Source organism: Silurus meridionalis, chromosome 12 (genome assembly GCF_014805685.1).
Source record: "Silurus meridionalis isolate SWU-2019-XX chromosome 12, ASM1480568v1, whole genome shotgun sequence".
Classification (NCBI taxonomy): Eukaryota; Metazoa; Chordata; class Actinopteri; order Siluriformes; family Siluridae; genus Silurus; species Silurus meridionalis.
Window position 1 is genome coordinate 17358457 of NC_060895.1, and position 13945 is coordinate 17372401.

The 13945-nt window shown below is 36.0% G+C and overlaps 1 protein-coding gene across 1 annotated transcript; it reads left to right on the top strand.

Annotated features, from left to right (window-relative positions):
* The first annotated feature begins 1277 nt into the window (after positions 1-1277).
* si:dkey-238d18.4 (TBC1 domain family member 25) lies at positions 1278-13936 on the top strand. Its single transcript, XM_046862517.1, has 10 exons — positions 1278-1783; positions 4871-5056; positions 5143-5267; positions 6346-6449; positions 8923-8990; positions 9120-9266; positions 9775-9865; positions 10022-10167; positions 10333-10474; positions 11748-13936. The coding sequence occupies exons 1-10, from the start codon at positions 1501-1503 to the stop codon at positions 11908-11910; spliced, it is 1455 nt and encodes a 484-aa protein (XP_046718473.1). The 5' UTR covers positions 1278-1500; the 3' UTR covers positions 11911-13936.
* Positions 13937-13945: the final 9 nt, after the last annotated feature.

Consider the following 13945-nt stretch of genomic DNA (forward strand, 5'->3'; position numbering starts at 1 on the left):
GTCCCTTGTCAAACTCGCTCAAATCCTTACGCTCACCCAATTTTCCTGCTTCTAACACTTTAGGGAAAAATTGATCACTTGCTGCCTTATATATACCACCCACTAACAGGTGCCATGATGAAGAGATAATCAGTGTTATTCACTGTCCAGTCATAATGTTATAATGTCAATGTTATGCCAGTGTAAATGTTACATATATAAATTTAGCCCTTATTTTGCAAGTGATATACTGTGTATATACTCTAAACAATAAAGAATAATTACCTGTCAAACTGCTAAAAACAGATTCTTGACAACAGATTAATATAAATATACAATATATGAATAAATGTTTGACAACACCTGAACTTTGGTGGTGCTTTTTGAACATCCCATTCCATAATTAGTCCCTATTTGCAGACATAATAACCTCCACTCTTTGCTTCGATTCTTGTGTGGTTGGGAAGATTTTTGCTCATTCAAACACAGGGGCATTATAGTAAAGTCAGCTACTGATGTATGGTAAAGAGGCCTAGGATGCAGTCAGCATTCCAGTTTATCTCAGAGGTGTTCAGAAGGGTTTCAGTCAGCGCTCTATAGCAGGCCACTTTAAGATTTTTACCCATGTAACGCATATCTTCATGTAGTTGGCATTGTGCACATGGTCTGGAAAAGGTTTGGTTCTCCAAGTTCAAGTTTGGTTCTCCAAGTCAATATACTTTTGTCGATATAGTGTATGTGCTGTAAATGACCTATAAATTAGTTTAAATTTAATTTAGCTTCAAGTTGTAATCATTACAACATTCTTTGCATGCATGATTCATTTTCATGGAGACATAAGGACATGCTTAATGACCATTTAATGTTCAGAAAAAAAAACCCTACATCATGTGACCTGGTTTCTGTATGCACCACATATATGAATATTCACGACACCACAAATTAGACTAAAGAAGACCAGCTTTCATGGATGAGTGGATTTTCTCTAAACAAGAATATGACTGCACAAATTACAAATGAAAAAAAAATCATAAAGGTTCTGGATCACTGAAACCAAGGTGGAAATGATTGGCTAATGGAGGGGTGGTGATCTGGATGTCAGGTCCAAGGATACCTGTAGTCATTGAGAGAACAATGAACTCCATTTTGCATCAAAATATTCCTGAGACAGATTAGGCTATATGTCTAGCAATTTAAGCCAGAACAACGATTTCAGATGTCAACATGATAAATAGAAATTGTGTTGATAAATGACAATGCAAATGTTCTCACCAGCAGAGGGGGTTCAAAGTTTTCCTTTAAGGACTCAGGAGCTCTTTGAGAAGATCACGGTCAGTGGTCATGTGAGAGGTGGAAAGCAGTGTTTCCTTGAGCTCTGGCAGTCTGCAGGGTTCTGCCGGTGGTGTGATCACTGTGAATGGATCTTGCCAGGGATCAGCATTGTTTTATTTTATTGTATTTGTTCATGCATGTGACTGAAGATTTTGTATAAACCCGTGCTTAACTGTTTTTGGACTTAATATGGAGTGCACTGGTTCAAACACGACCAGTAAACCTCGTGATGCGTCTCCTTTGGAGGGGAAAATGACACTCAGCTCGGTATCGGAAGACAGTGGAAACAGAGAAAGTGGCATTTCTCAGATGGGAAATTCAACCAGAAGTGACAGCGAGATGCAACACGTGTCACGTGTCGCCCCCGTGATGTCACCCACATCCGCTACACGGCGCGTGAACCTGCCCGGTGTTATGGACGCAGAGGGGAGAGTAGACGAGTCCAGGCTGAGGATGTACATATTCAAAAATGGTAATATGACACCAACAGGGATGTGTTTCAACTTCATTAGGAACACCAAGACTGCCATGGCTAAATAGTTATGAAACATTTATATAAATACACTATATTGCCTGGTCATAAGTATGTGATTTTTGATCATCGCATTCCACATTCAGTCCCAATTTGCTCTTATTATTCCCTCCACTCTTCTGGGAAGCTGTTCCACTGGATTTTGGAGTGGGCTTGTGGATATTTGTGTTCATCTGCCACAAGGGTGTTAGTGAAGTCAGGTACAGTACTGATTTATTGTGAGGAGATCTGGGGTGCAGTCAGTTTTCCAGTTCATCTCAAAGGTGTTCAGTAGGGTTGAGATCAGAATCTATAGCAGGTCACTCAAGATCTTCCTCTACAAACAATGCAAAACATATCTGCATGCCCAAATTGTGCACAGGGGCTTTGCCATGCAGCTCCAAGTTAAAGTAAATGCAAAATGTTATTATACCGCATCAAAAGACCTTCTATACATGTGTGTGCCTTCAGCTTTGTGCCAACAGTTTAGAGAAGAACCACATATAGCAGGAGGAAGGGTCAGGTGTCCTAATACGTTTGTCCATATAGTGTGTGTGTGTGTGTGTGTGTGTGTGTGTGTGTGTGTGTGTGTGTGTGTGGGTGTTCTATGTTCTACAGAATGAAGAGACAATATTGTTCCATTCATTGTTAATGGGAAAAATATCTGAACCCAGACTTAAAGACTTAATTATGATCAGAATTTCAACTTTGTATATCAGAAGACTTTCCCCAAGAATTTCCCTATTTCTAGCTTTTCCCCAAACAGTTTGCAGCTGTCAAAGTAAATGAGCAGTTGTGGCACTGGAGGTCCCCAAAGTGCATTTAATTAATTCTTGCTCATATTTTCATTAAAAACTTTTACTCAAAACTTTTTTTTTCTTAAGTACAGGAAAGTACATTGAGTGTAAGGCATCAACATTGCATTTTTATTTGTATCTGTCACTGTTTACTAGGTCTAAACAGCTCAGGCTTTGATTTAGATTAGATTTGTGATTTAGATTTTAGATTACATTCAAATTTACATTAGAATTAAAAGAATTAGAAGTGCCCCATAACCTGAAAACATAAGGTTACATTTTAGGAAAACCTCTCACAAGCATGTAAGGACTGTTTGGCCTTTGACTGATGTGCTCTTGTCAAATGCAACATTTGAGCCTCCAGAGAGATGCTGAAAAGTTCTGCTTTTATGACTACTATGCCGATACACAAATTAAAACACACAACACTTGAGGGCACGCCGACTACAGAACTTTATTAACAAAACTAGTAATCTAGTTGCACCATCTGTTCATGCACTGGAATGAGTAACACAGGCTGGCCCACATCCACCACACACACCCAGATGAGAAATTTCTCCACATTCTGAACTAGAGTTAGTAATACTGGTCTTTTTGCTTTCACATTACTATGAAAACGATAGAAGGGCAGATGGGTGTGCAGTGTTAATCATGTGATAGACTACCTCAGGGCACTTGTAGCAAAAACAGTCATGCAGACATAGCCAACAACTGTCTAATAATTTGAAATGTGTAAAAACCAAAAGGTAAAATGAAGAATGTCTGGAGAACTGACGATCTTTTTTGTTAGATATGAAAATTTTAATGTTAAATAATCCATTTTGACTAGCTCCAGCTTTAATTCAGTTCACTGCTATTCACAAGAATTGAATTGTAGACACCACATAATGTATAATTCTATGTATTGTTTTAATACTGTGTTTAATATGAAAAATAATCTTTGTGAGGAGTCTTCAATGCCAGCATAGATAACTAATAGATACATTTTCTGACATTTTAAAGTCTTCAGAACAGATTTTAAGAACTGCAGTGTAATTTTAAACAATTCTGTACACCTTTCTTTAGGCTACTGAAAAAGATGCGGTACACTTTTTAAAGAAACCTTTGTTATATGTTATGTGTGGTGTTTGTAAGCTGTTAATAACTCTTTCCTGAATTGGATTTTTCAAAAGCAAATCTTAATTCACTCACAATTCTGAAGAACTGAAACTAAATAAAAAATGAATTGTGTTGCAAATTACAATTCCGCTTTTATGCTCTACATGACTCTCATCTAAAAAAAACTATTTATTTAGTGTTATTTTTATACACAGCCCATAAGGCTGAAGACGTACATAATAAGATTTCTTTAAAACCTTCAAGTAGGGGGATAAAGTCCAGTCACAGCATTGTGTGGTTTGTTTTCATCTGTCTTGCTTATATGGAAAACAATTATTGTGGTGATACACGGATTTGGATCAGTATTTGATCTTTTTTTTTTTCTTCAAGAAAATCTGTATGCTTCATCGAAAATGTTTCTGAAAAAAATTAAACCCAGTGTTAACAATATTATATATATATATATATATATATATATATATATATATATATATATATATATATATATATATTATGTAAATCTTGCAAAAATGAACATCTTTTCATTTATTAAGCTGTTATTATTAAGTTAATATTTACTATATTACATTAATTTAAGAAGCAGTTTGTACTGTTTAGCCCTCTGCTGTTAATTGTAATTTCAATGAGTAAGCTTTTCTACTTACTTAAACTTAACCAACTTTTACTGGTGAAACTATACGTCCATGGCGAAGTAATTTATGCCGATTCCCACAACAGGGCCTTGCTCAAGGGCCCAGGAGTGGCAGCCTGGTATGCCCAGGACTTGAACACACAACCCCCAGATGCAAAGTCTAATGCCTTAACAACTAGGCTACCACCTCCCCTGCATAGCAATGCATAACAATAATTGAAATAAATCATAACAATAAAGAAAGAACGACAAATGATACACTTACAAATGGTATAGTTTTTTCACTTATACTATATACATTTTTCAACTAGTCTCATTATTTAAAAATGTTTTGTTCTTGTGTTCACAATGAAATTTTGTTGAGGTTAAGCCTTTACTTTGTCATTAACAGACTCCTGTAACACTGGCAATGCCAAAAGCTCTGCATCATTTCTAGAACCCCACCTAATCCACAGGAACAGTACTAGAGACTTACTAAACCAGCTTACTGTGTGTGTTTAGGTGGTGTGTCTCCAGAGGAGCGAGGCCTGGTGTGGCGCTTTTTATTTGGAATGTACCCGTGTGGCTCGACGACTCTAGAGCGCGCCCTGTTGCTGGAAGAACTGTCAGTACGTTACCATGTTATGAAGAGAAAGTGGCAACGTCTGCTTCCTGGAGCTGTTCATCTGCGTCTTAATGGCACCGATGGTAAACCCCATTCTAAATGTTTCGTTAATAAGTCCATTTTACAGTTTTATTCAGATGTAACCATTTTGTCTCATATTTTTTCTCAGCTGAGCTGCTAGCAGCTGTGCAGTATTTTGAAAAGAGACAGGTGAGAGAAAGCGAAATGCAGCATGACCAGTTCAAATCAGAAGAGGTCAGGGAAAGGATTTCCTTCCTGGAGCTTCAGGCACAGGTAAAACTAATGTCTCCATGCAAAAGAAAAAATGTAAAGCACCAGAGAAGGCCAGACTAAGCCAAATCTAATGTTGCCCATCAGTTTTCATGTGGTCAGTACAGTCTGTTTGATACATTTGCTGCAGAAGACAATATAGTATGCAATCAGCATAACACTATACACTCAATATAACATTCTATTGCACTTTACGCATTTTATTGTCTTTTATAATAAAGTTCAGAGATTTATTTAAATTATATCATTCTGTACAGTGTTACACAACTATTTGTGAGTGATATTTTGTTTATTAAAGTAAATGTTTGTACCTGCTTTGTAAAAATAAGTCAGGGTTATTGCTGTTATAAAGAAGTAGCAGACCAACATCTATTGCAAAATTAATCAGAACAAATAAGCAATAGCAACGTTATGTTTAAATACAATAGATATATTAGGGTTTGATATAAAGCAGTTGCAAGTCTTAGATAGATAAACAATACCAATATTATATACTGATATCAGAACCACCTCTGTGGCTTAGTAGCAGCTATGAAAAAGTCACCTTACCCCATTTTTACAAACCACATTTTCCACAATGAAGAACAGAAAAACTGATACTATGTCCAGTGGTGAAATCAGAGGTTTAAACCTGTGGTGTAGACATGCTTTTAAACCACAGCATGCCAGTGTGTGCATAAGAATCTGAAATACAAGGTTCATATTTTAAGTTTGCGATACTTGAATATTAAAAATAACTATTTGTTTTGCACTTTTTGGTAATCTACAAAAATTTATTAAACATATAGGATCATTCTCAAATAATGCACGATTAGAAGTGAAAAAAATAATAAAAGTAGTCATGTAAAAATAGTCGTAATTGTCACCACTGAAACTGAGTCACTCTTGTTTCCCTTTCCAGTAATGTTTACCAGTAATGTCCAGTTTCTATCTTTATTACTAACTTACACTTTAGCAATGAGTGATCAAAGCATGGTCAGAATATGTAATAATATTATAAAATAAAACATAATAATAATTTTTATTTATTTATTTATTTAATTAATTATTTTTTACCTTTATTGTATTTTTATCCTTGTAGGTCCTTTTTGAACGGGTGACATTTGACCTAGAAGAACTTCAGGAGGCTATACGCATTGTTGACAAAGACGTCCCGAGGACTGATAGAGGCCTGGCCTACTACAAGTCTGTGCAATTTTTTTTTCTCCTAAGAATTTTTTGTGTTTCAAAGATCTTGTTGTAAATGATCTATAATGACCCATATAATTAAGTGAGTCAGATTCTCTCACTAAAGAAGGCATAACTTTGAGCCACTGCACTTTGGGTCAAGTCCATAATGCACACTGGGATTTAAACAAATTCACTTGACTTTTTTTTTTGCTGTGCCCATAAATCAACAAATAGATTGCATGTCTAAAAAAGCATTAACATATTTCGATAGATGTAAACAGCTCTTATTGACATAAAACAGCACGTCCTTGTAGCCACACCACTTTATCAAACAACCTTTGAGCTAAAAGAAAATAAATAAATTGATAAAAGGACACACCTTACAGGGGCACTGGAGATAGACCTTAAATGATACATGATTAGACAGTAATTTTAAAGGTTTTCTTTTGCAATAGGGCCATTCCATACACATGTAAGGGCTTTTAAATAATTGTTTAAATGCTGCCAATTATAAAGAGAACATTAAAAAAAACATTTACTGCAGGTAACAGTTAGTTATTTGACCTTTTAGATTCTTTGTTCACATTTTGACAAGGAATAGAACGACATCTAGTGGTAAAATCTTTAAACTCATTTTTGTAATATAAGCTGAAAGGAAGTGAAGACAGGAACAGCACCTACAGACATCCTCCTGTACAAACAATGCAAAAAAAAAAAAAAAAGCATAATTCATTACACATAAACATCAATAAAAGTTCATCCAAAGAAATTGTAAAAATAAATTAAATAAAGAATTGCAAGATTTACAGGCATATACATTTGCTTATCATTAATTAAGCATAGAGCTGCAATTAGGGCTCCACGATATTGAAAGAAAAGTGAATGTGATACTGATAAAGATGCCAAAAAGAAGTAGTATTCATGTGAGCATAACCAAAAAAAAACAGGTCCTGAGTGTGGGAAATGAAGAAATCTTTTGCAGGTTAAACATGCATACCACAATTAGCACTCACAAGTCCAATCCTACAGGATCCAGGATCCTCCAGGCTAATTAATATGGATTGCCTGCACCTGCCAGGCCATTATTTAAGGCTAGATTATGACGTTGCGCATCGGACTTTGACCCACACAGCAGGGTTTGGCCTGGGGCAAAACTACAACAACAAAAAAAAGGACATTAAAAATTTGACGAAAAAAAAAGAGAAGGTACTTATAAGAAAAACAGAATAAGAGGAGGGAAAAAAGGAGAGAAATCTGTGTGAAATAGGTGTGATACAGACAGAGAGAGAATCTTTGTAGAGATAGAGAGAGAGAGAGAGAGAGAGACTAAAAGATAAAAAGGTCACACCTGATATATACAGAATAGGTGAAAACTAGTTTCAAGAGCTTATTGCCCCTACAAAATCTTCCCCATTTAAAAAGAATGTTCCTGTGTTTGCACATTGTTTTTTTGCACATGCAGTTTTTGTTTACTCTTTGTATAACCGCAGTAGAGCATTTGTGTGAAAGTCTTCAAATCCCTGGTTTCAACACTGATTAAAAGTTGCCTAGTTATTTGCAGTAATACCTTTCATAAAAATGTTTTGCCCATTCACTTAAGCAAGGGTTTTTAATTAATAATTTCTTAACCATCCCATTAAACACATACTATATGGCCAAAGGTTTGTAGACAAAGTTTTTTTCCGAACTGTTGCCATAACTTTGGGCGCACACAACGTGATTGAATTTCTTTGTATGCTGTATTACAATATTCTTTTAACAGAAAATACAAGGCCCAAACCTGATCCTGTGCACAAAGCAAGGCCCATAATCACCTGGTTTGGCAAAGTAAGCACTGAAAAACTGCTCAGAGACCTGACCTCAACTCCACTGGGATAAACTGATCTCAGCAGATATCAATGCCCAATCTCACTAATGCTCTTGTGGCTAAATAAACACAAAGGAAAATAAATTGGGGACTAAATCCTGAAAAGATGTACATATAGTGTACATTTATAAGATAAGGCTTCTTAAAAACTATTTATTTTAGTTATCCAGTACCCCTCAGTGATCAGTGAGAATTTTAATACAATTCAGATTTTGATTGTGTTAAAATAGTGGCTGTTTTTAATATCCATTTGGACAAATAGGAATATGAATATGGTCATAACCAGCATAGAGGGTTAAAATTTCACACTCACCACACCCAGTTACCACATGGACAGATCCAGATATAGAAAATGACTGTACCCACTTGCTGTATATCAGATGTTGAAAATCTCAGATTATTTTTTGTTGGTTGAAAACAGTTTTTCATTAAATATATAAAAAAAAAACATACTTAGTATATTTTCCTCAATAATGAATAACAAACGGTATATAAATGTATGTATAGATAGGTTGATGTAAAATAAAAACGTGTGAATGTTGGTAGTATCTTACTACTGCAAAATAGATACTACAAGGTTATGCTGTAAAGCATTTTGATATGTGTGGGTTTTTTCCATAGGGATGAAGGCCTGGGTAATCTCCTGGTGCTGAGAGATATCCTGATCACCTATGCTGCTTTCCACCAAGGCATGGAACACTCAAACCCTAGACAGACTGTTGTTTACTTAGGAATGCTTAAATGTCACCTTTTTTTCTTTCATTGAAATCTTAATAACTGTGATTGTTTCTTTTCTCCTTCCCTACTCTCTCTTTTAGAGGTAAGTTATGCGCAGGGTATGAATGACCTGTGCAGTCGCTTCCTGGAAGTTCTGGACTCAGAGGTGGACACGTATTGGAGCTTTTGTAGTTACATGGAAAAATTTTCAAGAGACTTCTGTGCTGATGGGCTACACCGCAAAATCGGTGGGTTTCTTTGGAGGAAGAACAACTGCGGCTGTATATTAATTTCACAGAGTACTATGATACGTGTTTGTATAGCTATATTATATATAAAAATAATGTACACTCTAGAAACGTTTTATTATTTATATCAAATAATTTACAGTAGCTTGCACAGTTCTATGGTGGAGAACTGATGTATTGACATTTTAAGGATGATAAAGTTTTTTATGAAAGGACCAATATCAGAAGGAGCTTTTGGTGTCTCTGTACGGCACTCTGTACCAGTCGAAGCAAAAGCTGTTAATTCATCTTTTCTGGCCTGGAAAAGGTTGGAAGTCAGGATAGAGAGTTTTATACTCTCTGGCTGGAAAATTTATATGGTAAAACAGTGCCATTATAGGAAAATAATTGTCTTGAAGACAGTAACAGTAACTGTACCTGTTCTATTACAGCAAAACCCTTGAGCAGCTTTCTGCCCTGCTGATCAAATAAAGAACTAGCTTGCTTATTATGTTTATTTTTCAATCAGAATTGGAGGCAGCTCTGCTGAAAGAGTTGGATCCTCATCTTCATGCTCATCTTGTAAAAGACAATTTGGATAGTCTGACATTCTGTCACAGGTATATGTCAGCCTTACCTCTATTCTGTCTCCTTTGTGTTTTATTTTGCCTTTCTTCACAAGCGAGTGTAGTTTCACTTTTTTGTCTGTGTGTTGCTCTCTGTTTATGTTCCTTTCTCTTAAAAGTGCCTGTCCCTGTGGATGTGTTGCTGTGCAGGTGGTTGTTGCTGGGTTTCCAGCGCGAGTTTGAACATAGTGATGCTCTCAGGCTTTTCGAGATTCTCAGCTGTGATCATCTGGAGCTCATTTCCCAGCAGGTTGACCGGGCACGCTATCAGGAGCGACTGGCTTACAAACACAGCCGTATGTGTTCATATGTAGTAAATCCTGTCTGTAGTAAATGTAACAGAAAACTTTCTTCCCATTTAGTCGTTTTGATTGGTAATTAAATTTGCTTAAATTACATATGAAGATGTGAAAATTGGGCTGTGTATTTTATTTCGATTAATCCTGTACAATATTTTGTAGAGGACGAGGCTGTGACAGAACCTCAATCTATTAACAGAGAGTTCACATTTGAATTCTTCTTATGTGCCACCATTCTGCTGGACAACAGAGATTCACTGCTCAGCTGCAGAAATGAAGTCCAACTGCTACAGTTTACAAACAGGTTGCTCTTCTTTTCTTTGTTTTTGTTTAAAAAAGCTTAATTCTAAGCCTTAAACAATGCTCCTATAAATCTGTATATCTGTGTGCATAGGCATTAAAAACCTCCAGGATCGTAATATCTACTGTTGTGACAAACCTTTGTCTTTTCCATTTAAACTTCAAAACTATTTTTTAGTTCCTTCACAACAAAATAGTATTGCATAAGATGATTCAGAGAAATATGAAAGTGTTACCATTGCCTAATCTGTGTCTCCCAGATGGGAATAAATGCAATTTTGAGTCTGATTTCAAAGCTAAGTTTCTTCCTCCTTTAAATCAGTTTTCACTTGCTGCAGTCATATCTGTGTTTCTCATCAGGGATACATTTAAAGTAAAATTCTTTATCCAGATTTCTATAAAGTTGCTTTGTGACAATGTTCATTAAAAAAAGTGCTGTTCAAATGATACATGACACACCAGAAAAGAGCAGGTTAAGAAAACCAGAAACACAATCAAAACCATAGCAATCAATAAACCAAGGCTTGGTAATGTGTTTGTTTCCAAAGTGCATGTGAACTAAGAGTCTGTTTATAATATGAGTGTGCCTGTGATTAGTCAATGACAATGGCACATTTGCACAGGCACATGTGGCTTTAGTGACCATACATATAAATGCAGTATATATACATACATTAATTATATACATGTGTATTTTTGTATATTCTTGTTTTGTCCTTGCTGTCTCTTACTCTATTACCCCCTTACCTGCATACTTATTGGTATACTCTCCTGTATAGTTTATTTAAGTTTTCTTGATTTACAGTTTTTGCAGTAGCTGCATCTCATTTCACTTTTTGCACTTTGTACCTGCTATGAAATTGCCTGAAACAGCTTTTCATCATAATCAGTTATTTATGTTCCATATAATTGACTCCATTTCCTGACAAGACTAATTAATTAAATTGAAAAAGAACATTAATTTAAATTGAAGTGATCTCAATCTAGGGTTATCTCAGAAATTCAGCTTCTGTAAATAGCCATAGGTGACATAGTAAGGAAGTGCAGGTAGCATGGCATTAAGGTCATGTGGTGGTGCTCATGAGTATTTGAGCCTGGGACAACCCTGGGACCTTACAGAGCTAAAAATGTGGAGTTCTGTTGCTCATTTTACACAGGTGGATTATTATGACTATTTGCTGTGTGTTAATGATTTATTTGGTGATAATAATAATATTTAATACAAAAAATGAACCACTTGTAACATGTGAGGTTTTCTGTTTCCTGTCTGTGTCTAGCCTGCAGGGAACTCTGGACTTGAACAGCAGTCTAAAGAAAGCTGAGGAGCATTTCTACAATTACTGCAAGCGCTCAGCCAGCGATCGCCTGAATGAGCGTTACCGGATACACAAGAGCAAAGGGGAGCCCTTCTTCTACCAGCTGCGCAATCTCTTCTCCTGAACTAAAGGAGGGTTTTCTGGATATTTCTGGAAGAGGCCAGTTAAAATGATTGAATTTGAGTATGAATTTCTGGATCTTTCAGAGGAAAGAGTTCTTTGACATGCACAGAAATGTTAACATGGCTATAGACTGAATAATGCTGCTTAAATAAGTGACTGCTTTATATTTACTCTGACCGGGCACAACATTATGACATTATAACATCATGACAGGTGAAGTGAATAACACTGATTATGTCTGCATCATGACACCTGTTAGTGGGTGGGATACATTAGGCAGCAAGTGATCATTTTGTTCTCAAATATGACGTGTTAGAAGTAGGAAAAATGGGCGAGCATAAGGATTTGAGCGAGTTTGACAAGGACCAAATTGTGATGTCTAGACGACTGGGTCAGAGCATCTCCAAAACTGCAGATCTTGTAGTGATCAGGGTCACGGGCGGCCAAAGCTCATTAATGCACATGGGGAGTGAAGGCTGGCCCGTGTAGTCCGATCCAACAGACGAGCTCCTGTAACCTAAACTGCTGAAGAAATGTATGCTGTTAATGTTTGATAGGTCTGAACTGTTTTGTCAGCAAAAGGGGGACCAACACAATATTAGGCAGGTGGCCATAAAGTTATGCCTGGTTTGTGTATGTATGTATATGTGTATTAGTCTGATAAATTGACTTCTATTCCCAATCCTGTTGAGTCCACACAGTAAAATCCCTTGTAAATTTATACTTTATTTAAATTATCTTTAGGGCATTTTTTGTGCTGTACGTTCCATGCTGTAGCACATAGTACTCATCAGAGCACACACAAAAAAAAGCTGAATCTTCAGATTCAGGAATGTCTAAAAAGTTTGATTGGGAACCACTGGTCTGGTAGCTTATTGTCCAAATATCACTTCAAACCACAAAGATCTGATTTGCACAATGTCAGCATGTAGCATGTAAAATAATTGTTGTTAAAAAATACAGAGGAAATGTTTACAGTCATTGAATATGTTTGAGTTTTGAGAATCAAGCAGCATTTATCTAAATAATGGCATTGTGAAATAGTTAACGATTTACGGTCAGTGAAATCCAGTTGCAATTACAATTACAGTTACAGTTATTTGTTACTGTTAGAGGACTAGAGGTAATCACACTAAATAACCCTTTCAATAAATGTTTATTTCTGCAATATTAATTGATTTAAATTCAAATAGTACATTGGTAAATAAAATTTTTAGCTATAAACATTATTATGCAAATTATATAAAGAAAAGTAAAGTAAAAATCCTACTACATGATTATTGCCAGGCAATAGGCTAAAAAATTATGTTGCACAGAATCCAAAAAGTAGTTATAATTTATGAGTGGGTTTTTTAGTTTGTTTGGTTTTTTTTGGATGATTATTGATTCCCAGAATATATTCACTACACAGTTTTGTTCTGAATGTTTGGACCAGACCCCCTGTAGATATATTAGAGTCTGAAAATGTGCTGCTTCTTGACTAGTGAGTCAGATTAGATCAGGATGTAATAATAGAAACACACATATGTACAGAGTATTGATGCTGATCTCAGTAGGGTCTTACGTAGACCAGTGCACTGCTCCTTCTAGAAGAGCCTCTAAAGCGAATCGCAGTCAATAGTTAACGATGCTCAAGTGTCAGTGGTTCAGAATTGGACTACCCACTGGGACTTTAGCTCTTTTAAGGAAGGTGTGTCCTGCTGGCACATACGTGCATCTAAACACAAAAGGAAATTACTTGTATATGTTTTATTGAGGTTTATGTTTTTTTTTTTTTATGTTTGCAGAACAATATATATATTTTTAGTGTTTTTATTAAGTTTACTCATACACAAATGGTCCTTGTGTGACTGTGGCTTGTGTTGGGGGCGCTGCAGGGGAATGCGAGTGTCATTTATTTTAAGATTACTGTCACATTTAAGTAACCTTAGCCATGTGAGTCACTGAATCATTAAACAGAGGCCTCATAGTATACGCTGCTCTGCTTTTTCTGTACTGAAGATGAATAAACTGAGTGTATTTTTTTATTTGTTGTA

What these genes read in the sequence shown, in the direction of transcription:
- si:dkey-238d18.4 (XM_046862517.1), top strand. Translation starts at nt 1,501, where the DNA reads ATGGAGTGCACTGGTTCAAACACGACCAGTAAACCTCGTGATGCGTCT. An exon ending in GCGTCTTAATGGCACCGATG is followed by an intron (nt 5,057 to 5,142) that starts GTAAACCCCATT and finishes ATTTTTTCTCAG; the next exon opens with CTGAGCTGCTAGCAGCTGTG. An exon ending in TGGGCTACACCGCAAAATCG is followed by an intron (nt 9,267 to 9,774) that starts GTGGGTTTCTTT and finishes TTTTTCAATCAG; the next exon opens with AATTGGAGGCAGCTCTGCTG.